Source organism: Rhinichthys klamathensis, unplaced genomic scaffold, assembly GCF_029890125.1.
Source record: "Rhinichthys klamathensis goyatoka isolate OS25496 unplaced genomic scaffold, OSU_Roscu_1.1 h1tg000338l_1, whole genome shotgun sequence".
NCBI lineage: Eukaryota > Metazoa > Chordata > Actinopteri > Cypriniformes > Leuciscidae > Rhinichthys > Rhinichthys klamathensis.
The window spans coordinates 2,352,220-2,371,324 of NW_026606852.1; the positions used below are offsets into that span (position 1 = coordinate 2,352,220).

General features: G+C 45.0%; 1 protein-coding gene across 1 annotated transcript in view; it reads left to right on the plus strand.

Moving 5' to 3' along the window:
* The window catches only part of crtac1b (cartilage acidic protein 1b), a 48,359-nt gene that overhangs the window by 6,776 nt on the left and 22,478 nt on the right, over positions 1–19,105 (plus strand). The window contains exon 4 of the mRNA XM_056272424.1: positions 73–209. Coding sequence (XP_056128399.1) covers positions 73–209 — 137 coding nt within the window. The remainder of the gene's footprint in view (positions 1–72; positions 210–19,105) is intronic.

The window sequence follows — 19,105 nt, forward strand, 5'->3', positions numbered from 1 at the left end:
ACGAGGCACTGGAGATAATGGTAAAGTAAATGGATGTTAGTTTCATGTAATTGTTCTTGTCATTTCATGCAGGTAGAGCAACGTACACTGACAAGCTCTTTAAGTTTCGTAATGGACGGTTTGAGGATCTCCTCAACGATGACATAAATGAACACAGAGACGTTGCAAATCGTGTGGCTGGCCGGTCAGTCGCATGTGTGGACAGAAAGGTAACACCTCTACTAAAGTTTGCGTTAAATGAAAGCTTTTGCCACTTCATCCCGCGCGAAAATGTTTTCCTCAAGTAAAACCAGCCAGGTGGAAAAAGGAATCATTTGTATGTTTTCCTACAAAATATTGTGGATCATCTCAGATCAAGATTCCTATAGTTTTCAGGGATTTTTACATTGATTTCTAATGGAAGAGTCATGGGAAAATTGATAGTGCCATGGTTATCTGGTTTAAGTGGGACATCAAGTAGTGACACAAAACACATTGTGATCTGCACAAACCATGTGTATCTGTGTTACAAATGAACCAGAATCTGCAGTCAAAAATATTATAATTATTAATTTTTTGAATGAGGGATGTCAAGCAACCTGCCCATCTTCCTAATTTGGCTAGTTTCAAGTGACAGATGAATTAATAATACAAATGTGGATTTCTCCTCCCTTTTAAAAGTTGATAAGCTGATTTATTTTTCGTTTCTACTTATACGTTAATACATGGTCAGACATGTCTCATTTTTGTTTGAGAACCACTACTGCAGTGAATATAAACATGAATATGGTTATGCTCAGCTCTAAAATATTTCATAGATTAGAAATTGCTCTTCCTGAGTGCAGTATGCATAAAATGTTTTTTTTTAGAAATCCAGTAATCATAAATGACTGAAAATCATGGAAATTCCTAGGTCAAAATGTATGGGAAGAAAATGTGAATAGTAAGTTGCAGCCAGAGGTACTGTATGCATTGATCATCAACAGACTTGCTGAAGAGCAGGATGTTAAATCTGAGGGAAAGTGAGCTCTTGAGGGTGTTGAGTGTCTGTTTATATCTCATTACTGATCGTTTCACCCTCACAGACTCAAAATCTTCTATGGCCATCATTTACTGTCCGCCATCACCGTTGAGTCCTGCCCCCCTCAGCCAACCAATGTTCATTTCCAGCGATCTGCAATATTTGTCTCTGACATTAAATCGTGTGCTGTGATAATTAGAAAACTCAAGGCCTCATTTGTTTCTTTTTGTAAGGAGACGTATTAGGTGGGAAGTGCAGCCTTAATTTGTCTCTCTGCACGCATGTTATCAGAGCTCCCACCGTCTGACCGCGCTTCACTGGTACCTAATCCCAGACGGCATGATGAATGGCCAAACATGTCAATGATTTGTATTTAGTCCAAAACACAATAAGCTGAACAGCATATTTTCGCAATTACTTCTGGACGCCATGCTGTTGTGTGGAACAGTCAGCAGTGAAGGATGCTCAGTAATCCTGGGGAAGAGCTGCGAGGGATTGAAATGGATTTTCTTTTACCCGCAGTCATTTGACTGGGCTGATAATAGTGAGACGATGCTGCTTAAAAGTATTTCACCAATGATTTTATGATTTAAATGATTTAGGATCAGGCTTATAATAGGGTTTGGAAAGAAAAAATAAAAACAAAATGTGTTTACTCTTCATGGAACTGAATTGGCCGGGGAAAAAAAATCGCCCTGTCATTGGATGCCATGCAGTCGATCCCCATAGTGACTTTGCAAAGTTGAAATTAACTGCTGATGCAGATGGTTGAGTTTGCCTAATTTATTCCCAACTACATTCATACAAGGTCACAGAGGTGTCAAATGTACTCTAAAAATGAATTCAGGAGTCCTGTTACCACAACTTAAATAAATGCATGGTTGCAAGTTAAAATAAAAATCTAATTTATTGTTTTAAGTTGCAAATATTTTTTTGAGTTCTGTTGACATAATGTTGATAATTACATGAACTTAATATCATCTGCAATTTAAACTCAAATTTCTCCATACATTATTTGGCTATTTAAAAACATTTAGTTGTAGTTACTTAAAGGTGCTCTAAGCGATGTCGGGTGACGTCACTTCTTGTTGATGCTTAAAGTATTGTCAAACAAAACGGAGGCTAGCTAGACCCTCGCGCACTAACCAAGGGGGTAATCCATCGACCGGATGTTGAAGCCCGCCGGGTGCCGCCATGTTGTAGCAGAACTTCGCTTGCGTTAGCATTCCCATTGAATCCCATTCATTTTGGCGTCACTTTGACAGCGAATAACTTTACATCTGAGGCGTTTAAAGACTCCATTTGTCCATTATTTATTTCTAAAGAAACACGACAATGTATAAAGGGCTCCATTACCTTCTATGTTACATTATGGCCCCGTAGAAACAGATTTAGTAAAAATAAGCTAACGATTGCGTCATAACCACTCGACTCTCTGTCGCGCTGTACAGAAATTACCGTACAGACAGGAGGAGAAGCTCGCAGGCAATCGGGGGCACGTCCCGTCAAGGGAGAAGCCCATAGATAATGAGTCCATAAAAGCAACGGAATACTTACTCCTGCTCACTCACGCCAAATAACTCTTAGCTCAAGTTCCCCGTCTCTGCAAGATTAACGTTGGCAATTTTCACGCACAGCTACTAGAAGATTCACGTCTGTCAGACAGGTTGCTCACGTCATCAAGCTTAGTTTGAGTCGGTTTGAGTCTGCGCGTCAGGAACGGAAGTGCTCAAAAATCGCTAAAAATGGGCTTCAACTGTCTCAACTGAGTTCCAATGAGATGGCTCTGTCCATTTCTTATACTGTCTATGGCACTAACCCCCCAAACCCCACCCCCAAATCCTTCTTGTCTGTTATTGGCTGGAACAGTTTGTTATGTTTCGTGGTGCGGGTTTGCCCAGTTTGTTTTTGTGGCCGTTTGTGGAGCCTGGGGTGTCTGCAGAGACAGCGTCTTTTTACAGTGTGTTCAGGGGACAGGCAGCCAGCGGATAGTGAGGAGATGTTTGCTGTATGTGACAAAAAATGTTTTGGCCTAAAAAACGCGTGACATCGCTTAGAGCACCTTTAATGAAATTATCTTGATAACATGGAAATAAGGCAGTGGATTTCTATTTGCCAGCATGCCTTGCATAGGACTGGATAAAGAGAATAAATGTTGAAATTAAATGTTAATTTGTTTTTAGTGAAGGTTGTTACGGATCTATGAGAGAGAACTCAAGCGCAGAATGCGTGTTAATGGGTTTTTTTGAAAGACAGTTGACAAGATGAGAGATGGTGAGGAGGTGATAACAGTCCAAAGAGTTGGCAGGGAACAAAACACAATGACAGGCAAGCTGAGAGGGTGGCAGTTAAGACCAGCCCAACACACTGGTGTGAACACACTGGTGTTCTGAGGTAGATGTGCAGCACAAGGACAACGGATGCAGCAAGAGCCAGACAGGATAATACAGCACACGCAGATGGACTCACAGTCACTGCACTGGTCTCGCTGCTTGGTAGAGAGGAAGCAGCCAGCTTGCAGGGCTGGAACAAACAGGGAACACAACAAACACAAGACAACGTATCCAGGCACTATCCACAACTGGAACCATGAGCAATAAGTAATAGGTAGCACAACACACTCAATGACAACGAACTGGCAAAACATGAGGGCAAGAGAACACATAGAAAGGAAGCTGAGAACAAGAGGAACAGGCGAGCACATTCAGACAATCATTCAGCATCATTACTCCAGTCTTCAGTGTCACATGATCCTTCAGAAATCATTCTAATATGCGAATTTTGTCCTATATAGCCTACTTCTCCAAATGACAGTTAGGCAGTGTCTCAAAGCATACTATGGGCTACTGTATACATATATTTTCCCCTTGTGAATACATCATTGAAGTACATTGAAGTTGGACTTTTTCTATAAATGCAAATGACAGCATCTGCCACCACAGTTGTAGAATAACCCCTGTGTATTCCCTTCAGCTTCCGAGACATTAATTTTCAAATGCAATGTGTAGTTTTTCTCTGCTTGAAACTGAAGCAGTCATTTGTCACTTCAAAGTGGAATGGAAGACACATGGGCCTGTTTCTGTAGGGAGATGGATTGGTCCTCTCATTCGCCTATCTGCATGGGTTAGTGATTACCTGCATTATGTGCTTATTGAGGTTTTCTCCCCCAATAGCACATAAAAAGGGCAAACATTTACAGTTGAGACTGCAACAAAACAGTTTTCTCAGTTTAAAAATGGTTTAATAGGGCTCAGATGCGTTAAAACAGAGGTGCCCCATCAATACCTGCATTTATGCATGTGTGTATTTATTTATGCACAAATTAGTCTGTTAAATATAGACTAAAACTCAATATTGGTAAAATAATGTGGTGTGGTAACTTTACCTAAATAATTATTTTCAGTTCATGGAGTGGAAAGTCAATAGTACAAAATGAGTTGGAACAAAGTATTAATTCAAAATATTGATATTAATTTCAAATTCTCTGCTGGCCCTTGCTACTGGCAGAGTTTCTCCATTTTTTTTTTTTTTTATAAACAGAGCAAGAACATTAAACCAAAGCAAAAACATGGAAATCATCACATTAAAACCTCAAACTGCTAATACATACAGGGGCAGCATACGTTTCTCCATTATGCTTTAATCTGTATTTTCTGACCTGAAGTGGCGGTTATGTAGAAACCAGAGAGCGTTTGACATTTTCATTGTTGTGCCTCATTAGGATTCTGGTCACGAGCTGCTGATATTTATACACTTATGTATATATTACTTTATTTCACCATTTCCATGCTGTTGGATCGTAGGTGTCTTTATTGAAACTGTGTGCGTAAGTTCATTTGCTTGGCTACTTCACTGACTTCATGTCCACAGGGAATCTTTCTGATAATGGGGTGTGAAATTAATATCCAAGGGGAGGCAGTTGAAATATGTGTGTGGTGTGTGAGTATGTGTGCGTGTGTATGCTATATGAATGAGTGCTCCAACTTGTTTCTTATATGTTCTGTGAAGATCACATCAAAAATATCTTGGAAACTCTTTTGCTTATCAACCTTGTCCCAGACCCAGACAGATGGACTTTCATGATATATATATATAATTATATATACACTCACCTAAAGGATTATTAGGAACACCTGTTCAATTTCTCATTAATGCAATTATCTAATCAACCAATCACATGACAGTTGCTTCAATGCATTTAGGGGTGTGGTCCTGGTCAAGACAATCTCCTGAACTCCAAACTGAATGTCAGAATGGGAAAGAAAGGTGCTTTAAGCAATTTTGAGCGTGGCATGGTTGTTGGTGCCAGACGGGCCGGCCGGTCTGAGTATTTCACAATCTGCTCAGTTACTGGGATTTTCACGCACAACCATTTCTAGGGTTTACAAAGAATGGTGTGAAAAGGGAAAAACATCCAGTATGCGGCAGTCCTGTGGGCGAAAATGCCTTGTTGATGCTAGAGGTCAGAGGAGAATGGGCCGACTGATTCAAGTTGATAGAAGAGCAACTTTGACTAAAATAACCACTCGTTACAACCGAGGTATGTAGCAAAGCATTTGTGAAGCCACAACACGCACAACCTTGAGGCGTATGGTCTACAACAGCAGAAAACCCCACCGGGTACCACTCATCTCCACTACAAATAGGAAAAAGAGGCTACAATTTGCAAGAGCTCACCAAAATTGGACAGTTGAAGACTGGAAAAATGTTGCCTGGTCTGATGAGTCTACAGAATGAGAACATGGATCCATCCTGCCTTGTTACCACTGTGCAGGCTGACGGTGGTGGTGTAATGGTGTGGGGGATGTTTTCTTGGCACACTTTAGGCCCCTTAGTGCCAATTGGGCATCGTTTAAATGCCACGGCCTTCCTGAGCATTGTTTCTGACCATGTCCATCCCTTTATGGCCACCATGTACCCATCCTCTGATGGCTACTTCTAGCAGGATAATGCACCATGTCACAAAGCTCGAATCATTTCAAATTGGTTTCTTGAACATGACAATGAGTTCACTGTACTAAAATGGCCCCCACAGTCACCAGATCTCAACCCAATAGAGCATCTTTGGGATGTGGTGGAACGGGAGCTTCGTGCCCTGGATGTGCATCCCACAAATCTCCATCAACTGCAAGATGCTATCCTATCAATATGGGCCAACATTTCTAAAGAATGCTTTCAGCACCTTGTTGAATCAATGACACGTAGAATTAAGGCAGTTCTGAAGGCGAAAGGGGGTTAAACACAGTATTAGTATGGTGTTCCTAATAATCCTTTAGGTGAGTGTATACAATATACAGTATATATATATATATATATATATATATATATATATATATATATATATATATATATATATATATATACACTCACCGGCCACTTTATTAGGTACCCCATGCTAGTAACGGGTTGGACCCCCTTTTGCCTTCAGAACTGCCTCAATTCTTCGTGGCATAGATTCAACAAGGTGCTGGAAGCATTCCTCAGGGAGTTTGGTCCATATTGACATGATGGCATCACACAGTTGCCGCAGATTTGTCGGCTGCACATCCATGATGCGAATCTCCCGTTCCACCACATCCCAAAGATGCTCTATTGGGTTGAGATCTGGTGACTGTGGAGGCCATTTTAGTACAGTGAACTCATTGTCATGTTCAAGAAACCAATTTGAAATGATTAGAGCTTTGTGACATGGTGGAAGTAGCCATCAGAGGATGGGTACATGGTGGCCATAAAGGGATGGACATGGTCAGAAACAATGCTCAGGTAGGCCGTGGCATTTAAACGATGCCCAATTGGCACTAAGGGGCCTAAAGTGTGCCAGGAAAACATCCCCCACACCATTACACCACCACCACCAGCCTGCACAGTGGTAACAAGGCATGATGGTTCCATGTTCTCATTCTGTTTACGCCAAATTCTGACTCTAACATCTGAATGTCTCAACAGAAATCGAGACTCATCAGACCAGGCAACATTTTTCCAGTCTTCAACTGTTCAATTTTGGTGAGCTCTTGCAAATTGTAGCCTCTTTTTCCTATTTGTAGTGGAGATGAGTGGTACCCGGTGGAGTCTTCTGCTGTTGTAGCCCATCCGCCTCAAGGTTGTGCGTGTTGTGGCTTCACAAATGCTTTGCTGCATACCTCGGTTGTAACGAGTGGTTATTTCAGTCACTGTTGCCCTTCTATCAGCTCGAACCAGTCTGGCCATTCTCCTCTGACCTCTGGCATTAACAAGGCATTTCCGCCCACAGAACTGCCGCTCACTGGATGTTTTTTCTTTTTCGGACCATTCTCTGTAAACCCTAGAGATGGTTGTGCGTGAAAATCCCAGTAGATTAGCAGTTTCTGAAATACTCAGACCAGCCCTTCTGGCACCAACAATCATGCCACGTTCAAAGTCACTCAAATCACCTTTCTTCCCCATACTGATGCTTGGTTTGAACTGCAGGAGATTGTCTTGACCATGTCTACATGCCTAAATGCACTGAGTTGCCGCCATGTGATTGGCTGCTTAGAAATTAAGTGTTAACGAGCAGTTGGACAGGTGTACCTAATAAAGTGGCCGGTGAGTGTATATATATATATATATATATATATATACAGTATATTGGCTTATATATCATGAAAATATTAATTAATACATGAACATAAATCATTTCATTATTTACAGTAAAAAATGTTATACAGTATATCATCATTTAATTCATTATATCAGATTTTATTTAATTAAAAGTCACTTTCACCATAACAGTACAGAATGAATCACTATTGAATAACAACATTTGAGAAGTGGTGGAAATGGCACTGTTGTGCAAATGTTTATGACATTCAGAGAAAAATAAAAAATTATGCTGTGATGCATGTATATTCACTGTTCGACATGGTATTAAGAAATTATATACTGAGAGTGTGAAAAGGGTTAGTTAAAGTTATCGAGTTTATTAAAGTGTTAGTTCACCTGACAATGAAAAACGTATCATCATAGCAATAGCACATCCTGCCACAAATGGTATTCAGAAAACAACAAGGATGAAAAATAAGTAGCCACGTATAATAAAAATATACACAGCCTATAAAAATAGCCTATTGTGCCCTTTAAGCAACATTTAGCCTATTTTAAACATTATTTGAATCAAAACTGAAACTGTACCGACGATGGGTTCACGGATCTCTCCATCGGTCCAAAGTTTCCATATTTGCAATGTAACATTTGGATGCTAACTATATTAATGTAAAGAAGGCTTAGTACTTCAGTAGAGTCCCAATATACACGTATAGGCTAAATCACCATCTTCACAGCAAGGGAAATGAGTTTGGAATAACAGCAAGTAGCCTAGGTGGTGACTGCCGGCACAGCCTTTATATTGTTCAACAGACCAATTAAATTAAGCAGAATAACTTTTTATCTGTTTGGTAGACTGTGTTTTATTTTAATAATGAACAGGCTGCGATGTCAAGTTAGCAATGCCAGAAGTGAACTGATAATATGTTGTTAAAGCGTGATTCGCCGGCGCCATCAATTGTTCCTCAGCAGGGGAAATAACTTAATACTCGATCGCTTAATACTCTGTCATTCGAAACAGTAAAATGTATATTGACAGATTAAATGTAGTTGCAATAAACACGTTCAGAATCCGCACAACTGCAGCAGCGGAGGACCCTTATTCGGTAACACTTTATTTTAAGGTGCTTGTAATAAGCAGTAATTAACAGTTAATAAGACACTTATAAGACCTTATACGATGCATAATAAGCATTAACTAATGATAATAAATAAATTAAATTAATTAATACATTTCTTAAGTATCAATACATTGCACTTTTAGAACAGCCGAACAAACATAAATGGTAACACAAACTCCCAGTCACTTAAAAATTGACCTTCCCAAGAGGGAGTAGTTTCCCTGATCTCTTCAGGGCCAGGACCTTTAATTAACCCTTATATGAAGTAGTTAATGCTTATATGCATCTTATATGCATCTTATAAGGTCTTATAAGTGTCTTATTAACTGTTAATTACTGCTTATTACAAGCACCTTAAAATAAAGTGTTACCCAATTATTCTAGTGAGCGGAACTGAGGAAGAACAAGAACTGATGACGGAACAGTTTGATCTTCGACTGACAAATCAGAGGAAAGGGGCGTTTCATTCCCGCCCACGTGTTTAAATCGAATATTCAAGCTGTTTATTCATTTTTACCTCAGAACGAAAAAAGAAAAAATCAAGCTAAATTGGAAAAAAAGTTTTCTCATTTTTCTACTTTCAATATTAAATAAAAAAACGACTGAACGAATGATACACGGATTTAACACCCCCAAATTGTCAGTCGTTTCCTCTTTATGGGTTCGACATTTCATTCAGTAACATTAGGCAGTTTTGATTTAAAAGCTGTTTAGTTTTGATGATCGCGTTATTTTATGCATATGATTTAGGGGTGTAAGGGTACATGTATTCGTATTGAACCGTTTCGGTACGAGGCTTCCGGTTCGGTACGCATACAAACCGAACGATTCCTTGGACCATTTTTCCTGCTGACAAAATCCGCGACGGCGCGACCACCACAACGTTGCGCAACATCAAATGGTATGGCAAACGTAATGAAAACTGCGCTACTCATTATATTGTGCTTCACGGACCGTTTATCAGTTCGGACCGGCAACATCTGTGCAGCGCGAGCCGATCTTGATCAAGCGACACTGTAACTACACAGCGCTAAGAGATCCAGTGAAGAAAACATTTGAATTCGCCACTGAAGTAATAACATCGCTGCGAGATCTAGTGAGAAGCAATCAAATTTCTCCGTTATTAACCGTAGATCTCTATTAGATCAAACAGCGCTGACGTGGAAACCAGGAGAAACATTGTGCCGTGAATGATCTAGTTATAGGCTTTAAGTCCACAGATCAGCAACATTCACCATGGATTTAATATAGTAACACTAACTGTAACCATGAAAGTTTGGCTGGAATAGTGAAATGCTTTCAAGTACTGTCATGATCCCGGTATCCTCCTCTTACACTCTACCACCCTCTCCTGGTCACACTCTTTATTACATCCATTTACACACACACATTCCCATTCATTATCTCTGCCGCTCTCAGCTGTCTCTCATCACCTTATCACTCTCCCTCTTCTCCTCCCCAGCTGGTTCCCACTTTCTCTGATTAGACTCTCTATTTCTAGTCTTCCCTGTCCTTTGTTCTTTGTCAGATTATTGCCATATGTTACGTACCTGTGTGCCTGCTGAACCAAGCCCTGTCGTGTCGTGTCCTGTCTGGTGCGTGCCTCAATCTGTCTACCGTATTACCTCGTCTCTGCTTTGTTACTTCTTCAGCTAACGTGAGTGGTCAAGGATTGGCGTTCCCGTGCTCTCTACGGACCCAGCCTGTCTCATCCTCCGGGGATTTCCCGTTGCCGGCCCTGACCGTACATTTCTGTTCTATTACTGAAAGACTTTCCGTTTTCCTTTGGATGAGACTATCTTCAGTTGGATTTATTCGCCTTATGTGCCACCTGTGTTATTTTGCCTGAACTATTAAACTTTGTCAAACTGCCCTTTGCTTTTGGGTCCTCTCTCCTACACGTGACAGAATAATCTGACCAGAAATGGACTCAGCAAGGGAGAGTCCTCTTCAATCTGCACTTGAGATCCAGGGAGCCATGCTGGGCCGTCATGAGGATGAACTGGCCGCCGCTCACCATGCCATGGATTCTCTTGCAACTCGCATGACCGATATCTCACAACAGCTTCATCACCTCCGAGTGGAATCCTCCACCTCTAGAAGCCGTGACACGCCTGAGCCGAGAGTGAACAACCCGCCGTGCTATTCCGGTGAGCCCAAGGAATGTAGATCCTTTTTAACTCAGTGTGAGGTTGTCTTTTCACTACAGACTTCCACATACGCTGAGGATCGCTCTCGCATCGCCTTCGTCATCTCCTTGCTGGCTGGCCGGGCGCGGGAGTGGGGAACAGCTGTGTGGAGTTCGGAGGCTGACTGTCTCAGCCGTTATTCCTTCTTCAAGGAGGAGATGCTGCGGGTTTTTGACCGTTCTGCATTCGGAGCGGAGGCTTCCCGTCTTTTGTCTACGCTTCGTCAAGGGAGAAGGTCAGCAGCAGATTTTTCAATTGAATTTCGTACCTTATCTGCTTCATGTGACTGGAACGAGCCTGCCTTAGTAGCCCGTTTCCTCGAAGGGCTCAATGCTGACATAAAGGATGAGATCCTCGCCCGTGAATCACCCACTCGACTGGATCCTCTTATTGATATGGCCATTCGTGTGGAGAAGCGCTTCGACATGCGCCGCCGCAGCCGCAGCCTTGAGAGGGCACTTTTCTCCACCCCGGCTCGCTCTTCTACACCGCCGCCTTTCACTGACTCCGAGCCGATGCAGCTGGGTGGTTTACGAATCTCCGCGGCCGAACGCCAGCGCCGTACAACGGCTCGTCTCTGCATGTACTGCGCCTCCGCCTCCCATCGTGTTGCCTCCTGCCCGGTAAAAGCCAGAGCTCACCAGTAGAGAGAGGGTTACTGGTGAGCGCTTCAACCCTAGACCCTCCGTCACGCGCACGCACTACTTTCTCTGCTCTTCTCCGCTGGCCAGGGTTTTCCACCTCCTGTCCGGTTTTGATCGATTCGGGAGCCGAGGGAAATTTTGTGGATGAGACTTGGGCTCGAGAACAGGGGATTGCCCTCATTGAACGTAAAGACTCCACCCCTGTCCACGCCCTTGATGGTAGTATCCTCTCTAGAGTGCGCTTTGCCACTGCTCCGGTGAGTCTCACCATCTCTGGCAATCATCAAGAGACAATTTCTTTTCTAGTTTTGCATTCTCCTTTTAACCCTGTTGTTTTAGGACATCCCTGGTTAGTCGAGCATAATCCTCAGATTAACTGGTCTAGAGGTTCAATTCTTTCATGGAATTTGTCTCGTCATGTCAAGTGTTTGATGTCTGCTGTCCCTCCTGTCTCTTCTGTCTCTGTCTTTCAGGAGGAGCCGGGTGATTTGTCCGGGGTCCCGCGGGAGTACCATGATCTTCGAGCGGTCTTCAGTCGTTCCAGGGCCACTTCTCTTCCTCCCCATCGACCGTATGACTGCGCTATCGACCTCCTTCCAGGCACCACCCCTCCCCGGGGTAGACTTTACTCTCTCTCCGCCCCCGAACGCGAAGCCCTAGAGAAGTATCTTTCTGACTCGCTCGAAGCTGGTACCATTGTGTCTTCCTCCTCCCCTGCCGGTGCGGGTTTTTTCTTCGTTAAAAAGAAGGATGGTTCATTACGCCCCTGCATAGATTATCGAGGCTTGAATGACATCACGGTCAAGAACCGTTATCCCTTGCCTCTCATGTCTTCTGCCTTCGAAATCTTGCAGGGGGCCAAGATCTTTTCTAAACTAGATCTTCGTAATGCTTACCACCTTGTCCGCATTAGGGAGGGGGACGAGTGGAAGACGGCGTTTAACACCCCCTTAGGACACTTTGAATATCGCGTTCTTCCTTTCGGGCTGGTCAACGCTCCCGCCGTGTTCCAGGCGTTAATTAACGACGTGCTCAGAGACATGTTGAACATTTTCGTTTTTGTCTACCTCGACGATATTTTAATTTTCTCTCCCTCTCTCCAAGTACACACTCTACACGTTCGACAAGTTCTCCAACGTCTCCTCGAGAACCGACTGTTTGTTAAGGCCGAGAAACGTACCTTCCACGCGCAATCCATCTCATTTCTTGGTTCGGTAATTTCCACTGAGGGCGTTAGCATGGATTCCTCCAAGGTCCGTGCGGTCACGGAATGGCCAGTGCCTGAGTCGCGCGTTGCTCTTCAACATTTTTTAGGTTTTGCAAATTTTTATCGTCGGTTTATCCGTAACTTTAGTCAGATCGCCGCCCCTCTCTCTGCCCTCACGTCCGCCAGGGTCCGATTTTCCTGGTCGGAGGGGGCTCAGACAGCTTTTGATCGCCTCAAGTCCCTTTTTTCCTCCGCCCCGATCTTACGAACTCCTGATATCTCTAGACAGTTCATTGTTGAAGTTGATGCATCAGAGGTGGGCGTTGGAGCTATTCTCTCCCAACGCTCATCTTCTGATGAGAAGGTTCATCCCTGCGCCTACTTTTCGCATCGTCTTTCGCCCGCCGAACGAAATTATGATGTTGGCAATCGCGAGTTATTGGCCATCCGTTTAGCTCTCGGAGAGTGGCGTCACTGGCTTGAGGGTGCCTCAGTCCCGTTCGTTGTCTGGACGGACCATAGAAATTTAGAGTACATTCGTTCCGCGAAGAGGCTCTGCGCTCGTCAGGCTCGTTGGGCACTTTTCTTTACGCGTTTCGATTTTTCCATCTCCTTCCGCCCCGGGTCTAAGAACCTCAAGCCTGATGCTCTTTCGCGACAGTTTGCTTCCCCAGAGGTTGTTCCCAATAAGGAGGAGATCCTTCCTCAGGGCGTGGTGGTGGGTGCAGCTGTCTGGGGAATAGAACGTTTGGTCAAGCGCTCTCTGGCCCACGCCGTTACTCCTCGTCTTTGTCCTAAGGGTCTTTTGTACGTTCCTCCTTCTGCTCGTCTCGCGGTCTTTCAGTGGGGCCATTCATCCAAACTGTTTGCCCATCCCGGCGTTAGGGGCACGCTCGCCGCGGTCCGCCAAAGATTCTGGTGGCCCTCTCGTGAGCGCGACATTCGCCGTTTCGTCGCTTCGTGTGCCGTTTGCGCTCAGACTAAATCTGGTAATTCTCCCCCGGCCGGGTTGCTGCGCCCCCTTCCGTTACCGTCTCGCCCATGGTCTCACGTCGCCATGGACTTTATCACGGGCCTCCCCTCCTCTGAGGGGAACACCGTGATACTTACTGTCGTTGATCGTTTTTCTAAGACCGCCCGCTTTATTCCTTTACATTAACTCCCGTCTGCTAGATTGCCGCCCAGATTGTCGTCGACAAGATCTTTAAGATTCATGGTCTTCCCTCCGACGTCGTTTCCGATAGGGGTCCCCAGTTCTCTTCCCTGTTCTGGAGGGAGTTTTGTCGCCTTATTGGAGCGTCGGCTAGTCTCTCCTCCGGCTTTCACCCACAGACCAGTGGCCAAGCCGAACGAGCAAACCAGATGATCGGTCGCATTCTCCGTAGCCTCGCTTTCCGCAATCCGGCTTCCTGGTCAGAGCAGCTCCCCTGGGCGGAGTACGCACTTAATTCCGCCCCGTCTTCTGCCACTGGTCTATCCCCTTTTCAGTGTTGTCTCGGCTACCAGCCTCCGCTTTTTTCGTCACAAGATACAGACTCTAAGATGCCGTCCGTACAAGCCTTCATTCAACGTGCTAAGCGTACTTGGAGAGGGGTCAGGTCCGCTCTATTGAAGTCTCGTGCTCGCACCCGGCGGGCCGCTAATAGACGTCGTGTCAAAAGCCCCCGTTATTCCGTTGGGCAGAGGGTTTGGCTGTCCACCCTTAATCTTCCTCTCCAATCCTCTTCGCGTAAACTGGCCCCTAAATTCATCGGGCCTTTCCGCGTCCTTAAGATACTCAGTCCTGTCTCAGTCAGACTCAAATTGTCTGCCAATCTTCGACGCGTTCACCCGGTTTTTCACGTGTCATGTATTAAACCCGTTACTCGTGTTCCTCCCCGTCCTGTCACTACCCCTATCCGCGTTGAAGGCGCTCCCATCTACAGGGTTCGCAAACTTCTCGACGTGCGCCCCCGGGGTCGGGGTCATCAGTTTCTGGTTGATTGGGAAGGATACGGTCCTGAGGAGAGAAGTTGGATTCCTTCCCGGGACGTCGTGGACCGCTCGTTGATCGATGACTTCTACCGCTCCCGCCAGTCCTCCTCCTCCGTTGCGCCAGGAGGCGCTCCTTGAGGGGGGGGGGGGGTACTGTCATGATCCCGGTATCCTCCTCTTACACTCTACCACCCTCTCCTGGTCACACTCTTTATTACATCCATTTACACACACACATTCCCATTCATTATCTCTGCCGCTCTCAGCTGTCTCTCATCACCTTATCACTCTCCCTCTTCTCCTCCCCAGCTGGTTCCCACTTTCTCTGATTAGACTCTCTATTTCTAGTCTTCCCTGTCCTTTGTTCTTTGTCAGATTATTGCCATATGTTACGTACCTGTGTGCCTGCTGAACCAAGCCCTGTCGTGTCCTGTCTGGTGCGTGCCTCAATCTGTCTACCGTATTACCTCGTCTCTGCTTTGTTACTTCTTCAGCTAACGTGAGTGGTCAAGGATTGGCGTTCCCGGCTCTCTACGGACCCAGCCTGTCTCATCCTCCGGAGATTTCCCGTTGCCGGCCCTGACCGTACATTTCTGTTCTATTACTGAAAGACTTTCCGTTTTCCTTTGGATGAGACTATCTTCAGTTGGATTTATTCGCCCTATGTGCCACCTGTGTTATTTTGCCTGAACTATTAAACTTTGTCAAACTGCCCTTTGCTTTTGGGTCCTCTCTCCTACACGTGACAAGTACTTCACACATCTTTTTCCAGCACTTCAAAACTCACATATTATCTAAATATTATATATATAAATATAGGCCTATATTTAAATGTTATTTTTAATGTGATGACCAAAACATTATTTGTTCATCGTTCAAAGATTACCCCCATTTATAAACCTGAACGTTTCAAGATGTAGGAAAACTCAAACTTATTTACAAATATTTTTTCTTTTAATAAATAGGAAATTTCTCTGGCATTTCTTTTTGCTGTATCGAAAATGTACCGAACCGTGACACCACTGTATCGCATCGAACCAAACCAAACCGTGAGTTTTGTGAACCGTTACACCCCTAATATGATTACACATGATTTCACTCATTTCTGCTTCTTCGCATGTGTTTTGATAAGTAGATTCAGTATTTTTTCAGAAGATACATAATAGCACCCCCTACCATATAACAATGAAAACACGGAAAGATTCCTTCAAAGGCGGGGAAGCGTTTTCTCACACATGAGTCATGATGGAAATGCCCATCAATGGCGGGGAAAGAGTTAAGTCCACAGTGCCAGAACTCACCCCAGAAACATTTGTATATTGTGTTAGCATAATGTAGAATTGTGAGAAATTTTCAAAAAGTTTAATGTATTGCATTTCTCATGAAATCGTCTCGGGTTACGACTGTAACCCTTGTTCCCTGAGAAAGGAACTACAGTAGACACTGCGTCGATACGACACTTTGGGGAATCCCCCCAGCATAGCGCATCTGAAGCATGAATTAAACTATTCCAATCCTGATTGGCGTGATGTCATGATGTAACATGTGACGGCATACATGGAAGCTACAAAGGGACACAACAGAGTTAGCTTTTGCGATGAAGCAAGTCGCTCCCAGGCAGGGGAAGGCGTGGCGAAGGGACGCAGTGTCTCGTTCCCTTCTCAGGAAACAAGGGTTACAGTTGTAACCCGAGACGTTCCCTTTCGAGGGAACTCGAACTGCGTCGATACGACACTTTGGGGAACGAGTTCCCACTATGCCTATAGAATCTGATAAAAGTATGAGTGGTGGCCCATCCTGCTGAATCGCACACTTCTTGTATCGGGGCCCCTGAAAGAAGGGCTCTAGAGGACGCCATGCCTCTGGTTGAATGAGCCGTCATGGCCAAAGGTGAAGGCAAGCTGCACACCTGATAGGCCATAGAGATAGCCTGAAAGATCCAGTTACTGATGGTCTGTTTGGATGCGGGAAGCCCCTTCTTGGGTGACCCGAAGCACACCAGCAATTGGTCTGACTTCCACCATGAAGAAGACCTCTGGACATAAATCTTGAGAGCTCTGACAGGGCAGAGCAAGTAAAGTCTTTCATCATCCGCCGTCAAGTGAGGTGGAGGATGAAAAGCCTGCAGAACCGTAGGCCGTGCCACATTAGATGGCACTTTAGGCACATAGCCCAGCCTGGGATGCAAGATAGACTTAATGTCACCTGGAACAAACTCCAGGCACCCATGAGATATAGAGAGCACCTGAAGATCTCCTACTCTCCTCAGAGAAGTAATGGCTTATAAAAAAGCTACCTTGAGAGAATGATTCTTGGCCTCAGCCGACTCCAGAGGTTCGAAGGGGGCCTCGACCAGCCCTCCGAGAACCACTGCGAAGTCCCATGAGGGAACTCTGGTACGAGCCGCAGGTCTCATCCTCCAAGCCCCACAGAGGAAACATACGACCAGCTGATGTCTCCCCAGAGGCCCATCAGAGGATCGTGGAAAGCCGTAATGGCAGCCATGAAACCTTGAGTGTGGACAGGGTCTAGACCAGCCGAGAAGTGATCTTGGAGGAGCTCCAGCACTGAAGCCAACCAGGCAGTTAATTGGGTCCACCTCACGCTCTCTTCACCAAGTGGAAACACATTCCACTTTAGGCCGTACAATCTCCTCGTGGAAGGAGCTCCCGAACTGAGTATGGTCTCAACCATTCCAGCCGACAGGCCAGCCTTTAGGTACTGAGCCCCCTCAGGGGCCAGACCCAAAGTTTCCACAGGTCTGGTCGAGGGTGAATATTGAGCCCCCGGCCTGTGAAAGCAGGTCCCTCCTCAGAGGGATAATAATAATAATAATAATAATTATTATTATTATCCAAACTCCAGTGGGGCTGGGTGGGTGAGAGAAAACCACAGTGGACAGTGGAACGTCCCTCGAAACGCGAACAAATCCACTTTCACTGGGCCGAACCTGTTCCATATCGACTTCACCACCTCGGTGTGAAGTCTCCATTCCCCGGGCCTCAGCCCCTGCCTCGACCGGATGTCTGCTCTCTGATTCTGGTCCCCTTGGACGTGCATTGCTCTGAGAGATAATAGTTTCCCCTGGGACCACAGGAGGATCTGATGCGCCAATCTGGATAGAGGTCGCAATCTCAGACCCCCCTGATGAATCAAGTAGGAGACCACCGACACATTTTCTGACCGTATCAGAATGTGGTGACCCCTGAGGTCTGGGAGGAAGCTCCTCAGAGCCCTGAAGACCGCCAGCATTTCCAGGCAATTTATATGCCAAGAATGGTGCCGGTCCTGCCACAGACCTCTCGAAAAGCGGCCGTCCATGACCGCGCCCAAGCCAGTGAGGGATGCGTATGTCGAAACGGTTTTACGGCGACATGGCGCACCCACACTGGGCCTTGGGACAGAATGCATCTGCGCGTAACCCTGATCATACGGAAACGGATTTAGGAAGTATGACGTCTTTCCTGACGCCTTCCAGGCCTAAAGGACGGTCCTCAGATCCGTCTTCTCAGTAGGCTGTGGGCGAGAGCGCTACCTAGAGTCCCAAGCTCTCTAACCCAAGACCTCTAGAAGCGACACTCTCCTTCTGTTCTGGATGGTTGGCTGAATATCTTAAAGTCAGATAATATTCAATCATTTTAATTCCTCATAATTAAATGCAGCCATAAACACTGGATAAGTGAAACATGGTCTGAATGGTAGGCTGAATTAAAATCTAACTTCTCAAAGTTAGAACATATCTCAGATAATATTATTCCATAATTTAAATTCCTTAGGATTAAATGCAGCCATAATCATCAGACAATACTGTTTTAATATTCATTTATATGGTCTCATAATCTACACGCTGCCTCGGCAAACCCGAGATTCAAGCCGTTACAATATTTGGCTTTCATCCCTCGAGAAAAAAGTCAACAGGCGTGAGGCTGAAACACCTGACAGGGCACGACTGTACGCGTCAAGATATTTATCAATGAACACAGCCAGCACCCTCAGGAGCTGACAGTAAATGCCTCACACCCAAACAGTATTATTTCACAGATTGCGTCTGTCCTTTTTATTGCAGACCCATAATCTACGCGCTGGCTCGGCAAACGCGAGATTCGAGTTGTTGACAATATATTTGGCTTTCACTTCTCGAGAAGAAAGTCAACAGGAGTGAGGCTGAAACACCCGAAAACGCACGGCTGTGCGCGTCAAGAAATTTCTCAATGAACACAGCCAGCCCCCTCAGGAGCTGAGGGGCAAACGCGAGATCCGAGCAACTAGATTCTGTATTGCAATGCAGACCTTAAATCTACACGCTGCCTCTGCAAACGTGAGGTCCCAGCCACAGAATCTTTATTTAAAGTTCTTACGGGACAAACAACACCAAATAGGACAGACAGTTTGACACAGAGCACTTGCTG